Source organism: Planococcus citri, chromosome 4 (genome assembly GCF_950023065.1).
Source record: "Planococcus citri chromosome 4, ihPlaCitr1.1, whole genome shotgun sequence".
NCBI classification, from domain to species: Eukaryota; Metazoa; Arthropoda; class Insecta; order Hemiptera; family Pseudococcidae; genus Planococcus; species Planococcus citri.
The window spans coordinates 56509966-56537275 of NC_088680.1; the positions used below are offsets into that span (position 1 = coordinate 56509966).

The following is a 27310-nucleotide window of genomic DNA, read 5'->3' on the forward strand; positions in this document are numbered from 1 at the left end:
CGCATAAGAGCAGATTTTCACCCAACTGGGTAAGCTACATAAATGTATTTGAAGGGCGGTTTTCCAAAAGTGGATAAGTCAATTTTTTTGAAAATTGAGTTTTTCACGCCATTGTGTTCTATAGGTTGTATCTCACCTATTTAATGCCTAACCTACCCAAAATACCTATTTATCTACGCACAATCCAGCTTTTCTGTAAGTTGCGGATTGCAATCATTTTTCCAAAACGCAATAAGTCACGATTATTTCGTTTTTGTTACTTTTATAGCCAAAATAGAGCTGCAAGTATGGTTTTTTTAATAGATAGTACTGTAATATGTACTTAATTTTCGTTTTTTTATTTGATTGCCAAAATTCCAGATAATTTTTTTTTTAATGATAGTGCTGTAGATAAATACTTAATTTTTGTCAATTTTATCGCCAAAATGGAGGTGACAATTTTTTTTTCAATCAAAATTTCTTTTTTCGTAAATTTATTGCCGAAATAGTGGTAAGATTTTTTTTTAATGAAAAATATATTTTTTTCAATTCATAATGTTGTAATAGGTACTTAATTTTTGTTTAAAATACAGGTAAAATTTTTTGTAATCAATTTTTTTGGTCATATACTTTTGTATTGTGAATTGGAGTTGACTTACATCGATTTGCAACACTGGTTCTATCATATAAATGAAAACGTGAAAAATCGTTTTTCCAAAAGGCGATAAGTCAGTTTACTTTTTCTGCCGCAGAAGCGCTGAAAACTTGAGTTACACCACGAAACCAACACGTACATGTTGAGGTAGATCCAATACAACATGCAGGATAGGTAGCATACTCCAAGTGCATCGCGCCTTGGAATGGGCACTAAAAACATCATTTATCTCGAAATCTTAATTTTTGACTTATCGCTTTTTGGGAAACCGCCCTTCATTTGAAGATTTTTTTGTATGAATGGTAAAAATGATGAATTTTTTAATGACATTTTTTCGGATAAATTTAATTTTTCCTTCACTTTGGGCTTAGGCAAACTTGTTGACCTGAATCAAAATAGGTTGCCTACGTTATTGGTTAGAGGAACATATTCCGAGACGAGACACCCTGTATAGGTAAATACAATTACCTAAGTACATGTTGGAAACAGATACCTATGTATTTATTCGAGCGGTTATACGACTCGATGATGATGATGATCAGGCACCTACCTGTTGATTTGTGTTATTTGAGGATCCTGCTAGATGGTTACCTATTGAGAAAAAATAAAGTAGGTCTACGTCATTTTTTGATGCAATGAATTAAAATTTTAATTTAATCAAATTCTACAAACAAAATTCTTACGAATAATTTATCACTTATCAAGAGAGCAAATTCACCAAAAAATGTATTAAATTCTATTTTTAAAAAAAGGTACTTTGCTTTTCAAGCATTCACGTCAGCCGGATTCTGCACCACTCCAGTAAACAAAATTACATCTGTTACAAAGTTGTAAATCGAAAAAAGAAATGGTCGATCTACATGGAACGGAATAGGTGTATCGGGGTTAGGCTGTTCCGTTGATGTGATTGGAGAGTGCACTATAGGTATTGCACTAGATAAAGTTCCATCTTCGGTGACTTCAACTTCAGCTGTATGTGTTACTTTCGATACAGATATATTTTTCGAGTCGACCATGTTACCCAGCTCAGCTTTATCGAACATTTGTTTTAATCCCAGTTTCTTCAACTGCTCATTGATATCTTGGGTCCATCGAAATTTCATTTGAGGAACTTGGTAATTAACGTGAGCAACTTTGAATGATTTTATAGTTTTTGAAAGGTCAATGTCTTCAGATTTCAGCGAATTCACGAGAGTTTTCAGAGGTTGATCTGGATATGGCAAATAAATCATCATTACGAAGTTTGCGTAGGAATATGGTATGCTGGCTGCTTCGAATTTCAAATCTTTATTGTTAAGGTAAAGAGTCGTTAAATTGTTAATCATGGTTGGAATTTGAATCTGCTTCACTCCTGTGTTGAAGTTTTTCCTGTAATTCAAAATATTGGACTTGAGCTGATATTGTACCTATTTATAGATCATTAAGTAGGTATCTACATTTAAAAATCTGAACTACGAGATCTTACGTTTGTGTATAACTTTTATTGAAACGATGGCTCCATTCTGCCGCGAAGTATAAAGCGCTTGTCGTTAAAATTTGCGTATTTTTTGATAATTCGTCATTGAATAAGTTTTTAATCTGATTTTTTGTTTCATCAGCAACCCATCTAAAATGATCAGATATTATTTTTACAATCTTCGTTGTCGTCATGAAAAAAAATTAATTGACTACTAAATGATCAAGTATAGTTACTTACTTATTCACAGCATTGGTAGCTTCAGGTCCTCCTTTTGCAAAATCCAACTGTTGAGTTTCACTTTGATAATAATTTTTCGCCCCGTTCAAATAACTTTCTTTGAGTTTTAATCCCTTTTGAACGAATACTCCATTCGAAATATTTACTTTGATCTTATCGAAAGTTGTTTTTTGTATTAAAGTTGACAATTTTCCGAAATATTCGCGAGCTTCAGCTGCTGATCTACAAAAACGAAACGAGTCATTTTGTATTATTCTCGAATAAGTATGGGATATGCCGTTCAAAAGTTAATGAAATAATAAGTCGTACTTGTTTTCTTCGACAGGAAGTCCCAAAACACTGGAAAGCTCCTTTTTGGTGGTACCAGTAGCGCCCAAATGCACCAATGACAAGGCTTCGTAAGTGTTGAAAGGTGAAAATATGAAATTTCCTTCTGGTTTTAAATCATTTAATACTAGTTTGGAAAAGTTGACGCTCAATTCATTGACACTATTTCTGACGTTTGTCGCGTTCTTCACTATCTATAATAATATCGTAAGACAAGTTTCGTTGAATGTGTAATAGATACCTATTATTATTTTACACACTGAGTAAATTTTTTGTGGGTACACAGAGTATGGTACTCGTGCTTGATGTAACTTACTTTAGCATATTCCGATTCAGGAGTTGCTGATGGTAGTGTTGGTGATTCCGATGATACGAAGCCATTTCCGATAAATAATAGTAAAGCAGTGCACAAAATCATCTGAGTATATTCGTAAATAAAACACAGGGTTTCATAGAGGGGAAAAAAAGAATAAAATGTAGGAACCATTATTAATTTACCTAAGTTATGAAAAAGCAGATCAAATGTGAAATAACTCACCTTATAGAATCTTCTGTAGCCTGTGTTAACCATTATCATGAATTTATTACAAAATATATTTGTACTACTTGAACCAACGAGGAACTTGAAAATATTATTCAACTCAATTTTGTTTCAGCTTTATTTACACTAATTCGAAATGATAAAAAAAATCAATTCATTCGACCTTGCAGTTAAATTACTTACTTATTTAAAAATTTCTATAGTCACAGCATCAACCGGCTTATCTCTATTGCTGTTTTTCATCTTTTTCCCATTTTGTTTTCTGCATTCCTTTGAAAACAAGTTTGCAATCATTATAGAAAAAAAAACTACCTATTTAAAGATTTAAAAAAATTGTCTCTACACTTATACAAGTAAAAATTGTATAAATAAAATTATAAAAGGTGGGGATTTCGAGGAGAAATTTCCAGTATGAGGGCTGCGAAAGGGGGGAAATTATTATTTTTAAGATACCAGATTGCCCAACGAGAGGGAGTGGCCAAAACCCTAAATTTCAATAGTTTTTACCTAGCTCGCGAAAATTTACGAACAAATTCTTGTTTTTGTGATTATGGATAATAATGTCAGTTTTATTAAAATTTTGCAAAGACGTCAAAAATGGCGATGATTCTTACGTTGAACTCGAAACTGGAATTTTTAGCTTCAAAAATATTGTTGTTTTTTTTCGTGCATTTCCAGAATACTAATTAAGTCCAAACATGAATTTTTGACCACGAAAATTGAAATCATGTTTTCGTGAATTTTTGCAATCGTAATAAATCAATACCCTTTTGACCTATCGAAGCAGATTCAAGTTTCTCGGTGAATTCGTAAAAGAAAATTTTTTATGATTAAGTACCTACTTATTTCATCCAAAATTTTTTTGTTTTGCTGAAATTCTAAAAATAGGGCTACTCCTGAAAACGTTAAAACCAAATCGAATGTCCCGAATACTACAATCCAGAATTACAAGAAATTAACGAACGTGAATTCCTTTTACCCGAAATAAATATTCCCAAAAAGAATAATTTATTTTTTGGTCAAACAGGGTGTCTAACTCGCTTCGAAAAATTTCGAAACGAAAATACAACACTTTTGCAGGATTTTCAGCAGCACATTTTTTAAACACTTTTGGGATTTTTCTAGGAAAGAAAGGGGGGGTCAAGTCAACATTTTACATTCAAATTTTGCTTTTCTAATGTCTTCAAACATCTCAAGATTTTTTTCAGGAAGTGGATGTCAAAAATATTACTTCAACATTGCAATTTTTCGTTTTATTTCACCAGTGAAGTTCTTGCTCATGAAGTTGGCCAAATGATGAACTGAACAAAATTTTTTTCATCAAAACAAATTTTTGAAAAATTTTATGGAAATTTTCTAATAGAAATATGTGAGGTTAAAAATGAACAGAAGAAATAAAACAAACGGGTTGGGGGAGGAATTGACTGAAACGAGACTATTTTTGGGATTTTGGTCATCAGGAAGATATCATCCAAGGAATCGGATTCGGGAAAAAGTACGTTACCTACCTAATCAAAGAACAACTTTTTTCCCTTCCTTCTTGTTTTCTGATTTTATTCAATTTTCAAAAAAATCAAGATAATGTTGTTTTCTGACCAATTTGGGGTAGCTGATTCCGATTCTGGCTTCAGTTTTTGACGATCGCGGCTTCTTCATCGAGAAATTATGACTTTGCACCAAAAAATTGGATTTTCTGAATAGCAGCGAACCGATGCTGAATTCTGACATTATTTTCGTTTTCAGCGACCTCAAATTAGTGGGGAGACGTCATAGAAAGTATTATTTGGGAGGGGGGATTTTAGCTCAATTTTGAGTTTCAAAAATGTGAAAGATAAGTGAGTTACCTATTTAGAGTGAATCGCAAAAAAAATGTCGGAGGATTTGGACAAAATTCAATGAAGTCGTTCATTTTGAGTTGAAAGTTACTCAGAAAAATTTTTGGCTCTGGAGGTGGAGGTGCCTGTGGATGGGAGATGTAAACTCTTGAAAGGGCATTTTCGAAAAAATTGTGTTTTTTTGTTCTGTCCTGTACTTGACCTGTTTTTGAAAAAATAGCCCAATTCCAAAAGATAGTATTTGAGATTCTGCGTCTTCGTCGAACTAGTTTATTGATGTCATCAAATTTCAAGACTGCTTTTGGTATTCTGCTAAGTAGTTGAGAATTTGCAAATGATTCATTTTTGAATCCAATTCGTGTTTTGAAAAAAAAAATAATATCAAATGTTTCGCATTAATTAAGCCAAAACGCGGAAATATATCATTTTTGTAACTGGAGAAATATTTTGAAATACAGTGAGGCTAATTTTTCGTGACTATTGCAAACTTTGGAAAAATAAAAAAAAATGTCAAAAAACTTCCCCAAGTATAATTTTTTTTGATTTTTTGAAATTAGCAATAATTATTAAAAATTTGGGACCACTGAATTCCAGGAACTGGGCCATTTTATAAAATACAAGTTAGGTAGGGGTTTGTACGAAAACCACGATTTTTTTGAAAATGTCATTAATCTCTTTGAGCATCCATATTTCCCTTCTATATAGGAACACCTCTGGAGCTGAATTTTTTTCGTGGGGATTGTCAACTCAAAATGAAAGTCTTCGCTGAATTTGGTCAAAATCCTCTCTATTTTTTTTTCGATCCACCGAATGAGCTAAGTATGCCTTTTTTCTGAAAGAATGCAAAATACCTACCATCTCTGAATTAAAAACGTCTGCTTTTGTGAATGACGTTCGACGTATATTTTTTTGCATTCAGGTCGACTAAATCAAACTCATACCTCGAATCTAGAATAACATTGGAACACGAGGTATCTGCAATATGTTACCGGTGGAGGAGGGGTGGGAATTCATCATTCTCAGGACCCCTGGTTCGCAATGAACTCACGCCAATAGAGACTCCAAAGTGGTTAAAATGCGAATATTAACATAAAATAACACGCTATCGCCATCGCTTCGCGAACTCAATATGCCATCGTGTATTGTATACTTTCTCAAACGTGAGCGTATCAATATTACTACCAGGTATACTTACTTAATATTAGTTAATAAAGTAAAATATATTAACCTGGAAGATTTTAAATAGGCAGAAAATGTATTATGTTTTATTGGAACCAGTTCATATCCGGAATTTATTAACGTAGGAGTACTTACATCTTATAAATATTTAATATGTATCGTTTTGGTTTGTATATTGGATATTTTTGTATCAGATTGTAAATAATATGTCGTAAAAAAGAAGCTAAAATTTTACCACCAAGCGTTATTATAGGCTATTCTAAATTCTAAACCTTTACACTTACGACGAAGAATAAAATGTTTTACGTAAAAATCGAATATAACTCGCCCACAATACGTGAAGATAATTTATTCGATGGGATATATTTTTGAAATGGTTTAAGCGCCAGCGCCACTTCGCACCATCACAATCGCATGATCGCCTCCAATGGTCGTAAAATTAATTGCGTGCGATTGTGATTAGGTACCTACCTATACGAATTCGAATGTATAGAAGATGTAATTGCGACGACGACGCTGGCGCGGACAATGACATGAAGATTTTTCGTCCTAGAACAGTTTTAGATTAGCTGTTGATGGCGATCGAAGTGATTAAATTGATAGTGTGCTAGGCCCACCCAGATGAAAAGTATACGCTGATGGAAAAGTGCCTACGAGTAATACTCTCTCTGTGTGCTCGCTAGATCGTTGATGATTGCTCGGTAGATCGTAGTACGTTTTTTTTTTCAGCTCTATTAGGCTCTCGAAAGTGTAGTCTACGTGTACTATCATTATGGATCTATATAGTGGAAGAAATTTTGGTTACTGAAATCATGATGATGATGGCCAGATAGATTCAGATGGGCATCGTATATACGTTGCTATAGGTATATTGTACTTAGAGTACGTAGTAGGCCTATATATTACACGACGATGAAATGGATCAACTGAAACGTTACAATTACATTTTTATGGAGCGCTGGCCCACACACTTTGCTTCTACACTTACAACAATTAGGAAGCTCTAAGGTATAATCGCGCGTCCACAAGTATCATGCGATGCTTCGATAACGCTCATGATAGCCCTCGATACCATAATAAATAATGATACCAGATCGATAGAACGCTCGCGATATGTTCAACTGTGACGACCAAAAAAGTGAAGTATGGCATGCTTTTCAAGCCTCATTTTCCTTTAGGTTGTTTTGTTGATATTGAGACGGTTCGTCCTTTCGGGGATTACCCTTCCATGTGTGATTGTTTCTACTAAATTGTTCGTCGCTTTGCTCAAAACACAAAAGGGTCTTTCATGAGAAACACCTCTCCTCATTTTATCTGAGTGGCTTGTCTTCTGATTTGGAGAATTGAAATGAGGAGGTGGATAGCAAAACGCAATAACTCCAAAATTACGAAAATTGAGTTTGATATCTATCCTTATGTAAAATTCAACGGGGAATCCATTCCCGGTGTCAGATTTTGTCCATCAGTTGAATATCATAGCGCAATCGAGGAAAACAAGTCTGATTTTAGAGCTAAAAGGATTGAAAAATGAGATTTTGTTTGCAAAACGCAATAACTCCACTACTTTTTATACATTTCAGTTGCGCAGATGTGGTAACACTGTTTTTTTTCATCGGGTGGGTACTGAAAACCGTTGGGTAGGAGTTACTCAAAAAAATGGTGCTTTCGTTGCCACTCTCTGAATGCCATATCACACACAGGAATTGTTTGAATTTCACATTCCAGTTTTTCAATTGTTTTTTATCGAAAATTCTCGATTAAACATCAATTTTTTCAAATAAAAAATACGTTTTTTTTGCAGAAAAACACCAAAAAAAAAATTTTGCGTTCAAAACGCAATAACTTTTTTTTCTTTTCCTCACTGTGCTTACCCAGGTGACCGAAATTTTGAAATTGAGTGGAAATTTTATTTGTGGCACCTTCCCCTTTCATTTGACACCAATTTCGGAACTCGACCCCCCACCCTTCCCCTCCTGACAATTTTTCCTAATTTCCCAAAAAAACCAAAAATGGAGTTATTGCGTTTTGCTATCCACCCCCTCAAATAGTGTACAAGTCAAATTTCAGCTTTTCAAGTCAATTTGATAACATTTTGACTTTTTTCTCATTTTTGATTCAAATTTGATTTCCAAAAATTCACCAAAAATCGAATAATGTATAGGTAAATGCTTTAGCTTCTGAAATTTTGGTTAGTCAGGTACTTTTCTATGCTCTTTTGTAATATACCGCCAAATCTCTAGTCCTAAAATTCTACTACCAGCAGATATAAGAGTACTTCATAATACAGTAAAAGCCGCTTAATGTTATAACGTTTGTCCCAGCCCAATTTAATAACATTAAGCGACTTATAACACAAACCGATTGAAAAAAAATGAATTTTTTGTCAGAAATGTTTACATGATCAATTTTTTTACTAAATATGTGGTCATTGCACGACAATTTCGCAAAAATTGTGAGAAAAAGTGTTGAAAATTGGTTGAAACTTCAAAAAGTGATGAAAAAAGTATTAAAAATTATGTCAATCAGAAAAAACGTCTGAAATTTCAGAAAAATTAGGCAAAAAATGGGTAAAAGTGTTAGGTAAAAACACTTTAAAATTTATAAAAATGAAGAGTGATATTCCAAAACTCGCTTTGTCCATTTTCACAACTTTTCAGGAGAGAGGAAAAACAGTTTCCCTTTAAACGGGTAAATTGGCTTTTTAGGCGAGTTTAGCACTTTATTTGGGTGGATTTATGATGTAGGAGTGTAGGTATACATTTCATCCACTAAATACTGCTGAAAAAAATTTCAATAAAAATGGACAAAGCGCGTTTTGGAACATTATCTTTTTTTAATTTTTAGTGAATTGGCTATTTAGGTGAGTTTAACACCTCATTTTGGTAGGTTGATGATGTAGGAATGTGAGTTAATACTTCATCTACCAGGTACCCACTAAAGCCCGGAACGATGTCGTTAGTGATGTAATTATAACAGCTATCGCATCGCTTAAAAGCGATATCCGTTAGTAATCGGTATCGCCAAATAAAACCCGAACCTGTTAGTTGGTACAATCACTTTTCATAAAACGATTATTTCAGTATAATTTATGCATGGGCACAGAAATCCTTATCTGTTGCATGAATACATGAATGGTTGCGCACGCTTATATGAGCGCGGGGGTGTGTGAGTGTGTGAGTCAGTATTCAAAAGCGTTTGCGATAGCGATACCAAAAGCGACACTAACGACATCGCTTCAAAAAAACCTGTTACTAACAGTATCGTTAACAGTTTTGAAGCGATGTCGTTGTAACGACTAACGACATTGTTCCGGGCTTTAGTACCTACCACTGAAAACTCAACTTTGATAAAAATGGACAAAGCGAGTTTTGGAATATCACTCTTCAAATGCGAAAAAATGCATTAAAGTTAGTTAAAAATTATAACATTATCCGATGCTCCAATTACAATAACTGATGGAATTTCAATGTATTGAGATATACAAGATCGGGGCCGAACAATTTTAAATTTTAATAACATTAAGCGATTTATAACATTAACCATTATAATAATAAGCAGCTTTTACTGTATTTCAAATGAAATATAACAAAATATTATGAAATGGGTAGGTAGGAACTAGAGCTGAAAATGGTACTTGCTGACAGCGGGTAACTATCGTATCCGTATCGTAAATTCTCGCTACTCGGTAGTAGCGGGTAGCGAATTGAAAAAATGTCACACCGGTTCAGGATATAACTAGTAGCGCATTGAATGCGTAGCTGGTGTACCGGCATGACATCATCATTGTCATCAATCATGTCAAACGTCAATCACACATACGAACGACAGGTGTCGAAGCATAACTCCTCCCACTTACGCATTATCAAATTTTGGGGTGCGTGCGCAGACCAAATGCAAAAACTTTCGGGTTGTACTCGCTATACGCTACTATCTATATCCGAATCAACCCGATACAACCACTAGCGGGTTTAGCCAGTATTTTAACCAGATACCGGTAAGCGGGTAGCGTAACCGTTTTCACCTCTAGTAGGAACCAAATCCCCCTTGGTATGTGAACACCTGCCCCAAGACCTCGGGATGAGCCTATATTGTTTACCCAATAATAAAAAATTGATTAAATAAAGTTTTGTTTAAAATTCAGTTGACTTTTACATCTTTAATTCATACTTCCTTCATTTTTTTCTGTTAGCTATAAAATTTTACTTTGAGCAACCGCGAACATCTGCAAAAATGTTAAAAAATATAACAAATACATCTCTTGTTATAAAATTTTACAACTTTTTGATCAACCTAATTGTTTGCATGCTGATACCAATAGGTAGCACCGTTTTTCTCCTTTTAAAAATCATGTCAAGTGATTTTATTACCTTGGTTGTAAAAGTCAACAATCCCTCTTTTTACAAATTTCTGCTGAAAAACTGTCGTCTTGTGATCAGTATACATTTTTGATAGCTATTGGAACTTATTAATTGGCTATTGAAAATGACCACAAAATAACATAAGTTTCATCCCCAGGTGCCTAATAAAGTCTCCCTGTTGCTTATATTGGCCAATTTAATATAAATACAAGCATGGAAAAGACTTACCTAAAGTCAGTTCAGTTTCAAATTTTCAAGAGTTTACTTCATTCTTGCTAATTCAACGTTCTTTTTTTCATGACTTTTTACCAATATTTAAATAGATTGCGAATTTATTTAATTTCTATTTCGCGAATCAGTTCAACTTCTAGTTTCATCTGTTTCATTTTTACTCAATTTAAATCTCCAGTTTTTTTTTGAATTTTTATTTTCAAAGCTCCGAATTTGTATTTCTTATTTAATCTCTGCTTTCCAAATCTCAATTCGTTTCACTTTGAGCAACGAGGAATCTTGTCAAAACTGTAAGTTTTTAATTACCTATATTTATTATTTAATTCATTTTAATTTTTTAAACGGAATTTTCTTGGTATATTTTTTATTTTTATTTCTCGTCATTTTTATAAATTGAATTTTTATTTTTATTTCCTATTATTTTTGTAAATTATTAATTTTATAGGTTTATAATTTTTTTTTTTTTGTAAGTATAATAAACCTAGATTTTAAATTTACAAAACTCCGAGTCATTCTTTTTATCAGGGAATATAACACTTTCAATTTAGCTTTGTCTTGACTCTTGTTCAAAAACATTTCTCTCGGCTGGGATAAGTAAGTATGTTCGTACTTCGTAGGGAGAATGAACTTGAGTGGATGAAACGGATCACAATTAAGTACCTACATAATTACAAAATGTGACTGCATTTGCAAACATTTTAGCCCGACATTGAAGCTCAAAAGTCTATTTTTTTTTCAATCTTCAACTCGAAAAAAAAATTCCCAGATTTGATTGGACATTGAAGTTGGGGTTGATTTTTCGCTGAATTAAAAAAAAATCGGAATTTGCTAAAAAATTTTATTGGTATGAAGGGAGGTCTATATAAAAAATTCTTCCCTTCCTCCCCCCCCCCAAAATAGAAAACGGAATGAAAGGTCAAACTTTCCAAAGCCCTATTTAGTGTATTTTCCAAAAACTACATACATTCCAAAATAAAGTTTTATCAAACCGAATCCAAATTTAATGCATTGATTTGCTAAACCTATAGCCAATCAGTTGCTCTTCTAAAGAAAAAATTAGGCAAAAAATAGACACTCGAAATGAACGTGTGCTCGAGATAAATGAGGAAAATATCGGGTTAGTTTTCATATCGGCGATCTTTTGACAGCGATATTATCAGTAGGTATTATAAGAAGGTACTCACCATAACAGTTTTTAAAGTGTTTGGTACACTTATTCTAAAGGGAGGCTTTTGTATACTCGTTCATGTACCAACATACAGGCAGTGGTACGTTGTTAATGCATCGTACGGCGTTTTTTTACGACCTGCATGCTTCGCCATAATGAAATGCAAATTTTTAACGATCGAAAATAAAAATAAATAATTTATTGCAATGCGTCCGGATAACATCAATGTGTAACCGTAGTTTGACTAATTATTACATATTTGACAGACTACCGGATTACGCGTACCTAAAACAAACTTGTTATTTTCGCTGTTTAGCCAACTGGCTCCAATCCAAATGTAACGCTCTACGGTTTACCTTTCATTTATTTTCTTCTTTTTTTTTTTTTACACGCATTTTCGTACAAAACTTTGAAATTTTTCATATATACGTACGAATATTACGAACCGTCGTGTGAACTGTGAATTGCCATTTTCATTCTATTAGGGAACTTGTCAGTACCTACACGTGAGATGAGAAGTGCCAATAAAACGAATACGTCGAAAAGACATCGTAAATACTCGTAGAATAGTCGTGCTGCTGTTAGTGTCGCTGAAGTCGGCCCTGGACCACGTGCCATCGTAGGTGAAGTTTTTGGATTGTTGAGGTGTGTGTTGGTTTATTTGATGGGCAGTTTATATGGAAATATGGTTGGAAATTATATATTTTAATGTTGGCTTTACGATCGCGATCTCTATATTTTTATGAGATAAAAATGGTGGGTAAAATTGGGTTCAAAATACGACGCGGTCTGTGATGGTGGTTTATTTTTTGAGTGTGTTCATGAATCGTTTGTGAGACTCTGCATGTGGCTTTTCCTGCGGGGGCGGGGTGTGTATTTGAAGTTTTTTTTCCCATTGGATGATGTATGATATAGGTAAGTAACAAGGACTGACAGGAGAAAAAATTATTCGAGAGACAGAATGGAGACCAGTGATCTAGCCGGGGGGGGGGGGGGGGGGGTGTTAGGAAAAGAATTCGAATCGTTTTGAAAAGTTCTGGAGACTTCAACAGATTTTTTGTAATTAACATTTACAGTAGGTACACAAAGTTTTACCTGATGAAGATGGAAAGCTAAAATTGACACTACATATAACCTAATTTTAGCATGCTCCAGCCATGCTTTGGAAGTTCTAGTTTTCGAAAAATGCCATTTAAATTGTTCAAATCAAACTTTAACTCGAATAAATGCGATTGATGGTCGAATAAGTCGCTAAAAAGCATCAATTTCATTTTTATAAGTGCTAAAGTTAACCTGGACAGATTTTTAATTCACTGGAATTTTCAAAAAGTTACTGGAGACTCCAAAAAAAGCTTGAGACCATCTTCAGTATGCTCAGGATGTCAAAAATGAAGCAAAAACTGTGAATTTCAGATTTTTTGGTAAAAAAACGACTTGGATACATAGGTACATTGAATTTTATAATTTGTTGAAAAACATGAAAATTCGAAGATGTGACTGGAAAGTTTAGAATGGCTTGAAGCCATCTCTAATTGGCTCAGCGTGTTGAAATTTCAGCATTCGAATTTTATTGGGCCAAATTTTGCGGAGATTTCAATTTTCAAAAATCTTCTGGAGACTTCAGAACTGTTCAAAAAATTTCGAAACCTTTTTGAATCGACTTTCAGGGTCAGAAAATAGGGAAATTACCCAGTTTCAGCTTCTTATGTCAATTTAGTAACATTTTTATTTGTTCGCATTTTGGCTCAAATTTTTTTTCTCAAAAATTGAAAAAAACACTTTGACACCTAAAATTTTGACTGATGATTTATTTTCGAATAATATTCCGAATTGGCTCTGTCCGGTTCAGATTTTTTTTGCCTGTTAATTAGGATACATTCCTCGTACGTATAAGCGACTTGACCACAATACCCCCTCCCCCCCAAAAAAAATCGTCGAAGAGTTCAAAATCAATTGAAATACTTAATCAAATATTTCTGCAGATTGTGAAAAAAATTTAGAGTGTCATTTTTCGTAGTTTTGGATAGGTAGGTAAGTCAGATTTTTTTTTTACTTAAATGTTATATTTTTAGCATTTTTTAATGTCTTATATAACCAACATTGTTTGCTGAGAAAAATTCGAAAATTTTTGGGCATACTTTTCCAAAAATCCAAGTTTTATAGTCGAACAATAATTATATATTAGGTCTGAAAATATGAAATGCCCTGAGAAATAGTACATATGACTTTTCAATGTTCAGGTGAATCCTGGTGACTTCTAGTGAATCAGTCACCAAGATTCACCAGGTTCACAAAATCGCTCAAATATGGCCCCTTCTTGATGGATCTGTCACTAAAAAGTCACCAGAGTATGAAATATGACTTTTCAATGCTCTGGTGGATCCTGGTGACTTCTGGTGAATCAGTCACCAAGTTTCACCAGAAGTCACCAGGCTTACAAAATCGCTCAAATATGGCCGCTTCTTGGTGTACCTGTCACCAAAAAGTCACCAGAGTATGAAACATGACTTTTCGATGTTCGATGTTCTGGTGAATCCTGGTGACTTCTGATGAATCAGTCACCAAGATTCACCAGACGTCACCAGGTTTACAAAATGGCTCAAATATAGCCACTTCTTGGTGTATCTGTCACCAAAAAGTCACCAGGGTATGAAATATGATTTATCAATGTTCTGGTGAATCCTGGTGACTTCTGATGAATCAGTCACCAAGATTCACCTGAAGTCACCAGGCTTACAAAATCGCTCAAATATGGCCACATCTTGGCGGATCTTTCACCTAAAAGTCACCAGAGTATGAAATATGACTTTTCAATGTTCTGGTGAATCCTGGTGAGTTCTGGGACGAATCAGTCACCAAGATTCATAGTCTATATTCTATACCCTAAAAAGTGCTCTAGAAATCGACTTTTTTAAAAACCTCTCGGGGACTGAAAAGTTTTATATTTTATGGGTATTCACAAGCACCCTCGTTCCAAAAATGCAATGTTCCCAACCCTAAGTCTGTGGGCTCACCCCCTGGGGGGCTCCCGAAAGTCGACTGTAAATACTTTTCGGGGACTATGGGAACATTATATTTTTGAAAAGGGCATATACCACTGATTGAAAAAATAAAATGTTCCCACCCCTCCGACCATGGGCTGAGGTACCACCCCCCTAGAGGGGGTGTGAAAGCCCGTCTTGTGGTGTGTATTTTCGTAATTTTTGGGTGAAATCTACACTGTCGTATTGTTATAGTTTAAAAATAATCAATACCCCCTTCCTCCCCCACCCCTAAAAAGGGTCCACCCCCCCTCAAAATTTAAAATGCGTATATTTCCTGATGTAATGCACTTATTTGAGTGAAATTTTTTTTGTTAGGTTACAATTAATGCTTAGAATTTGAGAAATATTTTTTCCACTCTCCCTCACCTCCCACTCACGCCTCATCTTCCTACTCAGATAATTGAGATCACACAACTTTGGCTGTAATGCAGTTATTTTCGCGCGGTTTTCGCTATTAACCTTCAAGTTAAACCTGTAATGTAAATAAAGGAACACTTACATCATCCTTTGTACTCCTGTTTCATCCTCTCCCCTCCATTACTTCAAAATTATCTATTTTTGGTCACATTTTTAGCAGTTTTGCCTTCTTTTTTTTGTTTGAAATTTTTCATAATAGTACTTCAAATAGGGAACTAGCTTCAGATGGTTAAGTATAAAATTTATTATTCAAAAAATAGAACAAAATCATTTTAGATGCAAAAATTTAATTTTGCCGCATTTGAAATTTTTAAAATTTCAACAATTATTCATGCTTTTAAACATTTTAATTCCAGAACAGAAAAGCTAATTATCCCGAGCAAAACGAGAAACGAAGGCAAAAGTTCCAGAAAATTGGTCATTTAAAAGATTGAATAGGATCAATAAGTAGGTATAAAATGAGCAGGGCTCGTATATTCTTTCCCTAAAAAACCCAAAATATGCGCTTAAATATTCCATAACGATATGGGCATTGTTTTACAGGAAAAATCAATTCCTATAGGATTTTATATACCTAATACTTACTTTATATTGTTGTGTAATACCAAGAATTCACAAACAAAAATACAAAATAGAGCGTTTTAAAATCACGAAAAGATGATTCGAATTTCATTATTAAAGGAATAAAAAACAACTAAAATGAACAAAAAATAATAAGTGGGTATGGGTGAGCTATATTGACAGTTTTACAAATTTTGCGGGGAAAAAATTAAAAATATCCAGATACTTACTAATATGATGCAAAAATTTGAAATTGAGCGAAAAACATTCCCTAAAAACTGTTAAAAACGTAAAATAGGTATTTCTTAAATATGCTGAAATTCATGCTTTTATGGTGAAATATGCCAAAATATGCTCTAACAAATTAGGCTCATTCTACTTGAAATTTCATAAATCGTGGAGATAATTGAAAAATTCCCTATCCCCTATGCATACAAAAAGTATGCTCCAGCATAAAAATCCGAGCCCTGAAAATAAGTTAATTTTATGGACCTTGAACCGTGACATTCTTCTAGTTGAAAAACTCAAGAATTGAGAAAAGGAAAATCATGTACTTTGTCTTATTTTCGAAAATAAGTCAACTAGAGCAAAGCAAACCTAAAAGCTTTTGAAAATTTATAATTCAGAAAATTGAATACATAGCATTACTTTCAATGTAAATAATAAGTAGGTATGTAAGTTGATTCTATTGACTTTAAAATTCTTCAAATTTAATGGTTGGTAAATTTTGAAACGAAAAACGATTAGCCCAAGCGAAGCGAAGGCAAAAGCTATCAAACATTTCTAATTCTAGGATTAAAAAATCATTTTTTTAGTCTTGTTCCCTGATTTAAAAATGTAAATTTCAGAATATTGAAGAAACTTTGCCCTTAGAGCGAAATGAGGGCAGAAGCTTTCAAAAATTCATAATTCAAGAACTAAATAATAGGCCTAGGTATCTTTTTAGACGTGAAAATACAATTTTTCTGGTTTTAACATTTTAAAAATTTGAAAAATAATTTTCAAAAAATTTCAGTTTTGGAATAAAGAAATGAATGCGAGTGCAAAAGCGTTTGAATTCATAAATTTTTAAAAAAACGGCATCGTTTTGGACTTGATTTTATTGGTTTTCACTAGTTTAAAATTCGGATAAGCATTATTTTATAATTTTTTAAAGAAAACTTTTGGATCTTCAGTATACTCTACATTTCGCACACCTTTTCCTATTGTTTTCGAATTGTAAATTCCCCGAAATCTTTCAGCCTCGCCTCGCTCAGGCTAATTTTTTACTCTCAAATTGCTATCCATCCATTACGTACATGAGAATCTCATTCAACTTTCAAAAATGTGAAGGTTCGCTGAAAATAGACAAAATGTCAAGAAAATCGACCACTTCATTAAAGATGATGTAGTTTCTCTTCAAGAATTACACATTTTCTAATAAATGACCTATACTTAGTTAGTAGTTATCTCGTTTTTCGTTCCAAAAAATTTAGAGAAATGCTATTCAATTTTCTGAATTATCAGTTTTCAAAAACTAATGTATTAGGTTTGCTTCGCTCCAGTCAACTTATTTTCGAAAATAAGATAAAGTACCTATACATGATTTTCCTTATCTCAATTTTTGAGAGCTCCGCTGGTGCTGATTCATTTCTCTTTCAGAAATTGAAATTTTTATAAAATGCCAGCTGCAATTAGAAGAATGTCAAAGCTCAAGGCCCATAAAATTAACTTATTTTACTCTTATTGATGCTAATCAAACTTATAAATGACCAATTTTCTGGAACTTTTGCCTTCGTTTCTCGTTTTGCTTGGGATAATTAGCTTTTCTGTTCTGGAATTAAAATGTTTAAAAGCATGAATAATTGTTGAAATTTTAAAAATTTCAAAAGCGGCAAAATTAAATTTTTGCATCTAAAATGATTTTGTTCTATTTTTTGAATAATAAATTTTATACTTAACCATCTGAAGCTAGTTCCCTATTTGAAGTACTATTATGAAAAATTTCAAACAAAAAAAAGAAGGCAAAACTGCTAAAAATGTGACCAAAAATAGATAATTTTGAAGTAATGGAGGGGAGAGGATGAAACAGGAGTACAAAGGATGATGTAAGTGTTCCTTTATTTACATTACAGGTTTAACTTGAAGGTTAATAGCGAAAACCGCGCGAAAATAACTGCATTACAGCCAAAGTTGTGTGATCTCAATTATCTGAGTAGGAAGATGAGGCGTGAGTGGGAGGTGAGGGAGAGTGGAAAAAATATTTCTCAAATTCTAAGCATTAATTGTAACCTAACAAAAAAAATTTCACTCAAATAAGTGCATTACATCAGGAAATATACGCATTTTAAATTTTGAGGGGGGGTGGACCTTTTTTAGGGGTGGGGGAGGAAGGGGGTATTGATTATTTTTAAACTATAACAATACGACAGTGTAGATTTCACCCAAAAATTACGAAAATACACACCACAAGACGGGCTTTCACACCCCCTCTAGGGGGGTGGTACCTCAGCCCATGGTCGGAGGGGTGGGAACATTTTATTTTTTCAATCAGTGGTATATGCCCTTTTCAAAAATATAATGTTCCCATAGTCCCCGAAAAGTATTTACAGTCGACTTTCGGGAGCCCCCCAGGGGGTGAGCCCACAGACTTAGGGTTGGGAACATTGCATTTTTGGAACGAGGGTGCTTGTGAATACCCATAAAATGTAAAACTTTTTAGTCCCCATACCGAAAATTTTTTTTGAACACTTTTCGGCCCATAGAATATAGACTATCACCAGAAGTCACCAGGTTCACAAAATCGCTGAAATATGGCCACTTCTTGGTGGATCTGTCACTAAAAAGTCACCATAGTGTGAAACTTGACTTTTCAATGTTCTGGTGAATCAGTCACCAAGATTCACTAGAAGTCGCCAGGTTTACAAAATCGCTCAAATATGGCCACTTCTTGGTGGATCTGTCACTAAAAAGTCACCAGGGTATGAAATATGACTTTTCGATGTTCTGGTGAATCAGTCACCAAGATTCACCAGAAGTCACCAGGTTCACAAAATCGCTCAAATATAGCCACTTCCTGGTGTATTTGTCACCAAAAAGTCACCGGGGTATGAAATATCTTTTTTCAATGTTCTGGTGAATCAGTCACCAAGATTCACCAGAAGTCACCAGGTGCACAAAATCGTTCAAATATGGCCACTACCAAGTCACCAGGGTATGAAATATCAATTTTCAATGTTCTGGTGAATCCTAGTGACTTCTGGTGAATCATTCACCAAGATTCACCAGAAGTCACCAGGTTCACAAAATCGCTCAAATATGGCCACTTCTTGGTGTACCTGTCACCAAAAAGTCACCAGGGTATGAAATATGATTTTTCAATGTTCTGGTGAATCAGTCATCAAGATTCAACAGAAGTCACCAGGTTCACAAAATCGCTCAAATATCGCCACTTCTTGGTGGATCTGTCACCAAAAAGTCACCAGAGTAGGAAATATGTAGTGGCCGAAGTTGAAAAATGAACCAAACGTCTACTTGGCTCCTTCGATTTTGCTCAAATCACGAGTTCTCTTTGATGGTCCTATTAATTATTAAAAACTGCCAAACTTTGAATACTCATATTCATCCCAAAAGAGACCTGAAGTGAAAACTCAACGTTTCATAGAGTCCCAATTTTGTCTAATATTCTAAAAAAATTCAAAAATTAAATGGCTTATCGATTGTTATTAATTTACAGGTACCTGTCAAGTTCGAATATTGACGTATTTTTTCGATTAAATTTTTTAGTTACTAACGACCTAGTTTGAATATTTATTTCTTCTCCAGCTCTCTAATTTTGAATAAAGTTTCAAAAAAATCATGAGAATAGGTGTGACATGTTGATATCATTCAATTTGAGGTCGCTGAACTGGAATAGTATTCATTTTTGATTAAACCTCTCGTTGCTCCCTTGTTTCTGACTTTTTTTTTCAAAATAGTAACGAGTACCAGTACCTATATCATCTAATTATAAAGGCAAAATATGATCTTAATCGACAATGCACTTTTCTTATCAGGTGTGAAATTTTGCTTTTTCATCCCCCTCCCTTCATTCCACCAAACTTCGCCAGTGACCCTTTAATAAGTACATTCAATTTATTCGTGGAAAATTCAAGTACCATCTTTTGAAAAATTTGAAATTCAAACTACTTTTTTTCCTAGAACATTTCTTCGCGACAATAAAATAAACTAGCCCAAAATCATCTCAGCTATAACCAACACGACAATAATTTAGTCAATTAATGAGCCAAACTTGTACTCTCAGCAACACTAATGAATCTTGTTTAAAATGCTTAAATCGGCTCATTTGTTAAAAATAACCATCACAAGTGGATAATAAATTCAGTTTAATTCGTTCGAGTATTTAGCAACAGTAAAAATACCTACCTACTTTCTACTGTGAAATAAATCACTCTGTTAACATTGTTTTTATTTGAAGAATTTTCCATAAGCGAGATAGATACCTTGAGTCAATTCCACGAATTTTTTCTTTCCAGAAATATATCTTCTTGGAAGCATTTTTTTTTTTTTTGGTTTTGGTCTCGTTGAAATAAGATTTTAATCTATGATGCTTTGCGATGAGGTGGTATAGAATTTTTTCCTGGTTGTGTAATAAATGACCTGCTTAAATCCTAGTTTATATTTACTGTACGTACGTACGTATATGAAGCTGTATTTAAATTTCTATACTTACTTTTACCTGTTTGAGTATCTGCGAGATCGTATTAAATGCTCTTCTAGACTGATATGTTGCTGGTTGATGACATGATAGGCTACCTACCTCTGTACGTGTATCGTGAAGAGGAAAAGGATGAGGAAGACTTTAGTGGTACATGGTACATGTTAATCAAGTACATCGTCGTATCCCATACTATGAATGAGTAATGAGTAAACATGACACGCTATTACGCTACAGAGAATTGCATTAAGGCAATTTGTGAAACGTTTCATTGATTAGCGAACATTGTCGCGATGTAGGCTATAATAATTAAGAGTAAATGATTCAATAGACCTCCGGCGAGTACAGAGTCGCGAGCTGTGTTTACCCAAGTACATAATTGACATGTGAATATGGCTGTGAATGTTGATGAAGTTGAGGTTTGCGACGAAATGATGAGCTATGATTCAAGTTACGTAAGCTGGCCGCATCGAGGGTTAAAATTGACACAGCCATATGGTTAATATAATGGGGTGAAATGTATTTAAAAGGATACGAAATGCATGGGTGGGATTTTTAAAAAAAAACACACATTACGTACTTTTGAAAAAAAAAAATGGAAGACGTTTCTCTCGCAAGATTTCGATAACCAGCTTAAATCGAGATATAGAAAGCTTAATCTTGGCGATTTTTTCACGTCCGCGCGAAGGTCCATTCGGCGGAGGAGACGGATGATCCCTCGAGACTGGCGCACCCTCACGTCGAAATTCTACTTCCGTAAACACGGGTAGAAAAAAATTAATTCCATCCGGTTCTCGCTGGATGACGAATAACTGTTAAAAAGTTTCACATTATCAACGCAACGTAAGGTGCGCGCGCATCGTGCCACACACAGCGACCACCCAACTAGCCAATGTCGTCATATCCATTCAGCAAGAATATCTTACATTGGCCATTGGCGTACTATAGCAATATTCGAGAGAAGTCTTTATTATACTCGAGCCTGTGGCGTAAATTGTGTAAGTTGCTACTACATCATCATTAAACCGTAATTCTGCTCCCCCCTGCCCACCCCCTCCACCCCACCCCTCGACTCGCGTCATCATCTTTACCCATTCCCCATTCCGTCCGTGATGCGATGCTGCACAAGCACAAATCGCGTTACGCATGAATTAGAATCCGGTATCGCTTAATTCAATTTGAATGATATAATTTTTTCTCCTCATCTAAGGTCCCTCTGCCCCCTTTTTTTCCTCTTCGTGTGTTCTTTTAGCCGGCGTTAATTTCCTTTGTACGAGTCCGACTTCGGAAGCCGAATCGACCACGATTGACCTTTAGACTGCGCGACCTTGAGGTGGGTAAACACAAACACACGAGACTGGCACTGGGTTGTTTTGATTTTGTATAAAATGTCGTCGTCGTCTTTGGTAAGGTATAAGAGTGTATCTGTGAAAAATTACGAGATGGTACTGCCGCACAACTTACGTACATAAAATATGTACAAGACGACAGATACTGTCGTGGATATTTTTATCTTGATTCGGGCTCGGGGAGTGTGCGAGAACTTACATAAGTCGACTGATGTGTGTACTGTGTGTGTAGGTGGATATCATGATGTTAACCATCGAATCGATAAGCTCACTCTCTGGGTACTGGATGATTTGAGAAAAAAGGTATGAAAAAGATGGGAGGATAATTTGTATTATAATAGATTGGGTGCTGAAGAGAGTATCTACATCCGGTCGTGATTTTAATCGCGGTTGTTCGGAAATTAATCTGAGATCGTCCTGCAGATACCAAGCACCCATAGGTACACCTTTGTTTATGTCGAAGGATTCCGAGTGAAAAGGGCTGTCCATTCGGAATTCGAGAAAACAATGAATTTTTTGGTTGGAAACACGAAGTAGAAAAAAAGTTTCTAAATGAAAACATGATTTTTTATTTTTCAAGCGAAAAGAGCAGAAAAACTCCAAACCATTGCATTATAATCATTGATATGTTGTATTTGACGGAATCGTACACGTATTTTTGGAACCACTGAAGAAAGTTTTTTGAAGTTTTTGGCCACGTTTATTTTTTAGAGCATGGAATGTGGTTTTCATCCATTTTTAACCCACATACCTATATTTTTGAAACTAATAAATTCAGGTTTTCAAAAGTTTGTTGGGAAATTTTAATTTTTTTGAGAACCAACTGAGAGGTTGAGAATTTTAAAAGCAAAAAACAAAAAAACATTTTAAAAAGATCAAACATGTTTTATTTTTCAACATTTTGAAGTCACAGAACCTAACCTCTGAGTGATTTAAAGAACCTACGAAATTTTCGTAATTTTTGATTGTATGAGTCCATTTTGCACCCCTTGAAGGTCGCAATTTTTCAAAATTGAAAAATAAATGAAAAATGACTTGACCCAATATACGTATCTACCTAATTGAAATTTGGTTCACTTTTTAAACATTTCAAACCTTCAAGGTAACTTTATGCCAATTGATGATTTTTTTTTTCAGTCACTCTCTTGGAAATTCTGTAATTTCTGTACGACTTTTTATTGAATTTCCAAAATTGTTAAAATTTTGTTAAAAAACGAAACAAAATATGGCTTAATTTAAAAAAAAATTTAATCTCAGAATTTGTTTTATTTCTTTGACATTTTAGCATAACATCATGTTTGATGATTTTTTTCACTCTCGTACTTTTCTATAAGTAAATTTTTTCACAACTTCTTGTTCACATTTTGAAAATATTTACAATTTTATTGGGAGAACCGAAAGTGGCTCAGTTTTTAAAATTTTGGTGTCAGAATTTGCTTTAATTTTTGACATTCCAACATGACTTCATTTTTGATGATTTTCACTCATTTTTTCCTGTTTTTTAACTACTCGTATTTTATGTTGAAATAGAAATGGTTGCCATTTTTTTGGAAAAATTGGGAAAAACAAAAATGGTTCAGTTTTTAAAATTTTGGTGTCAGAATTTGCTTTAATTTTTGACATTCCAACATGACTTCATTTTCGATGATTTTCACTCATTTTTTCCTGATTTTTAAACAATTTTTTGTTGAAATTTTGAAAATGATTGCCATTTTTTTGAAAAAATTGGGGGAAAAACAAAAATGGCTCAATTTTTAAATTTTGGTGTCAGAATTTGCTTTAATCTTTGACATTCCAACATGACTTCATTTTTGATGATTTTCACTCATTTTTTCCTGATTTTTGAACAATTTTCTGCTGAAATTTTGAAAATGGTTGCCATTTTGTTGGAAAAATTACAAAAAACAAAAATGGTTCAATTTTTGAAGTTTTGGTATTAAAATCTGTCTCAATTCTCTCACTTTTCAGCATTTATCTTGATGCATGGTAATTTTTTTCCTGTTTTATTTTCAGACTTTTTTGTGACATGGCGCAATTTTTATAATTTTTTTAGGCACCAGAATTCTATTTGTCTCAATTATTTGAATGATAAAATTTCAAAATCTTGGACATTTTTTTGCCAGTCCAAAAAATGACTTAATTTTAAAAATTTCAATGTTTAGAATTTGCCTCACTTTTTCAACATTTTAACATAACGTGTGTTTTTTTTCTAATTTTTATTGAAAATTGAAAGTTGAAAAATGGGAACCATTTTGTTGGGAAGAACAAAATTGGCTCGATTTTTCAAGTTTTAAAATCGGAATTTGTGTTTATTCCTTTGGTGATTTTTTTTTTTTTTTTTGAGAGAGAGAGATAGCTAGGTTTTATGGATTTTTTCAATAATCCCAAAAATGGTCAAAATATTGCAGGAACCCCAAAAAATGACTCAATTTTTTAGTTTTGATATCAAAATTTACCTCGATTAGTTAAAATTTTAACATAAACTTGAACTTTAGATGATTTTTTGACTCCCATTGCTCAAACTTTTGTGTAAAGTTCTATTAAATTTCAAAAATGATGAGCATTTTGTTTACAGACCAAAAAATGGCTTAAATTTTAAATTTCAATGTCAGACTTATCCCTCAATTCTTTGACATTTCAGTGTGATATAATTTTTGGTTGTGTTTTGCTTCACTTTTTTCAGCATTTCAAAAAACTGTGTATTGAAATTTTAAAAAAATGGTCGCCATTTGAAAGCGAAAAACAAAATGGGTCAATTTTTGATGTTTTAGATTCAAAATTTGCCTTAATTTTTTTCACATTTGAACTTAACATAATGTGAAAAGATTACTTTGTCCTTTTTTCAAGCATTTTTAGGATTTTTTTTTAAATTTTGAAAATAGCTTGAATTTTGTTCAAAATACCAAAAAATGGTCCACTTTTTTGTCGAGTAATTTTTTATCCTTCTTTTCAAGTTAAAAAAGGTTACAATTTTTGATTTTGATCTAAAGCTCAGGAAATTGGCTGATTTTTTTGAATCAAAACGACCTGAAACTTGGCCATATATTTTTGCCCCTCAAATTTCAAAACTTGAGAGCATTTTATTGAAATGTTGAATATTAGTAGATGACTGATTGGGTTGGATTTCTTATCGAGCTTAATTTTTACTGATCTTTTCGCTTTCAAAAGACAATGAGGCAGATTTCATTCATTTTTCATATTTTTTTATAGATTAAGTATCTACTTTTTGTTGAAACGTCAGGAAAATTGGAAAAGATATGAATTTTTTCTTGGATTTTCGTTTGACATAGTTTGGTTAAAATAAAACTCCATAATCATACTCTCAATTTATGGAATTTTTCTAACAGAGGCATTAATCCCCTTCTTGGCTTTCTGTTTCTTTCATCAAACCATTTTCAATTTCACCAAACTTCATCGAACTTCATCACTAATACACCCCCCGAAGCAAAATATTCGCCTTAAATAGACGTAAAGCCAATTTGTTGGCCGATGGCCGGATCACGATGCATTTTAGAAGCTATCTGATTGGCACACTTCGTCGCAACGTACCTTAAAAGTACCTACATCTACTTATTGAGCTAATTGTTCGTGAATGATTATTCAACAGTGGAATTCCATAGCTCTATCTGGCTACCTCCCACATATACGTAGAGGTATATCCCGAAGCCACGAGCGAGCGTTTTATACCGACATCGACGAGTAACGTAGCCTTTCAAGGCACATCGCGCAACAAATTTCTTTGGATTTTAATTAAGAAAACATGGTATGAAAAAACCATCAGATAGATACAACTGTCCAGAGGTTAGAACGCGCAAGCCAACACCTCGACTTGGATATTTGCAGTTTCGCGAAGAGTAAACTCGTGAAAGTACATCACGACTCGATAAGTGTATGAAAGATATCGCGAGTCTTGGAAGTGTTTTAATTGAGCCGTAAACAGAATTGTGTATGTATAAATCGGTATAGGTATCGTAGACCATTTTGAATGTTTGCATGATTATTGCCATTCCTCTGATGAAATGTAAAAAGTCACCTTTTTCTAAAATACACGTAAAATAAAAAAAAAATAAAAAAGAAACACCACCTTATAAGAAAGCAGAATCTCGGGAGTATTATACATTCTGTAACGTGGCGCTACAATTATTATTATTATTAACATACACAATATATGTATGAACGAGTTAAGTTTCGTCTTGTGTGGTCTCACAGACTTGGAGTAATAAGGCCAATATCCTCGGCTATATGACTGCACCAGCAACTAGCAACAAGCTAGGTAGCACACTTCCCCTCTCTCGTTCTCTACCCATATCTTATTTTAAATAGAACCCCTTTTTAAGTAGCAACAGGTGTACATAAATTTTTATTCGTACCACATTTTTTATCTCTTTTTTTCTATTTTGATTAGTTAATTGCTAATTGTGCCGTTGTGCTGCGGAGTTTAAACCGAGCGATGCTGCCGCTGGCTTAAATTCGACCAATAGACGAGGCCATGGCCAAGAAGACCATCTCGAGTGACCAAAAATACCGTGCGGTGATTTTTTTTCAAATTCTTGCTCGGTCGTTCATTCACTCTTTTTTTTTCCAAGTCCCACGTTTTTCTCTCTGCCAGCTTAGCGAAACATAGTATTACACGTACTGATTGTAATTTGTAATCATGCGCACGCAATGTAGGTAACGTTAAGTCTAAGTATCGTTACTCGAATTAAATTTAATTTCGGTTATTATATTAACGACTGGTACAAATTATCCTACAAAGTCGATTTGTGTGGTCGCTGCGAGCCATTTACTACGCGAAAGTACGAGAAAGTTGGATGTAATTGATGCTATTATAGTGTTTTGCGCGTGCGCCGAAGACGTAATTATGACGTATGCGCATGCGTAGAACGCATGGGCTGGGAAGTGGAAGTTTTGAGAGACGGATAACGTGATTGAGATATTATCTGTAGAGTTTAGCGATGTGTTTTATGAGTTTTTAATTGGAGGGAATTTCACTGTATGTGTAGGTACTAAAATCTACGATCAAAATGGAAATAATCTTGAAAACAAAAACGAACTACTTGCTCAAAAGTTCATCAAAATCGTGAATAAATTCGAATAAAATTAGAAAGTTTTCAACAATTTGTACAAAATCCTATTTGAGTACCTGCTTGAGTTTGAAAAAATACTTGGAAATTATTTTTAAAATTTATTCAGTATTTTAAAACAGAAAAAATCGCCTTTATCAAGACATGTTGAAATAGCTGAGGAAATTGAGACAAATTCAGTAAGGCTAAA

General features: G+C 33.9%; 2 protein-coding genes across 2 annotated transcripts in view; one reads left to right on the forward strand and one right to left on the reverse strand.

The window, feature by feature from the left end:
* The window catches only part of Art8 (Arginine methyltransferase 8), an 85883-nt gene that overhangs the window by 46416 nt on the left and 12157 nt on the right, over positions 1-27310 (forward strand). The gene's annotated exons all lie outside the window — the stretch shown is intronic.
* Positions 1258-3837, reverse strand: LOC135844479 (serpin B4-like). Its single transcript, XM_065362694.1, has 6 exons — positions 3196-3837; positions 2974-3075; positions 2640-2851; positions 2331-2552; positions 2100-2240; positions 1258-2002 (listed from the first exon to the last, which is right to left on the reverse strand). The coding sequence occupies exons 1-6, from the start codon at positions 3232-3234 to the stop codon at positions 1399-1401; spliced, it is 1320 nt and encodes a 439-aa protein (XP_065218766.1). The 5' UTR covers positions 3235-3837; the 3' UTR covers positions 1258-1398.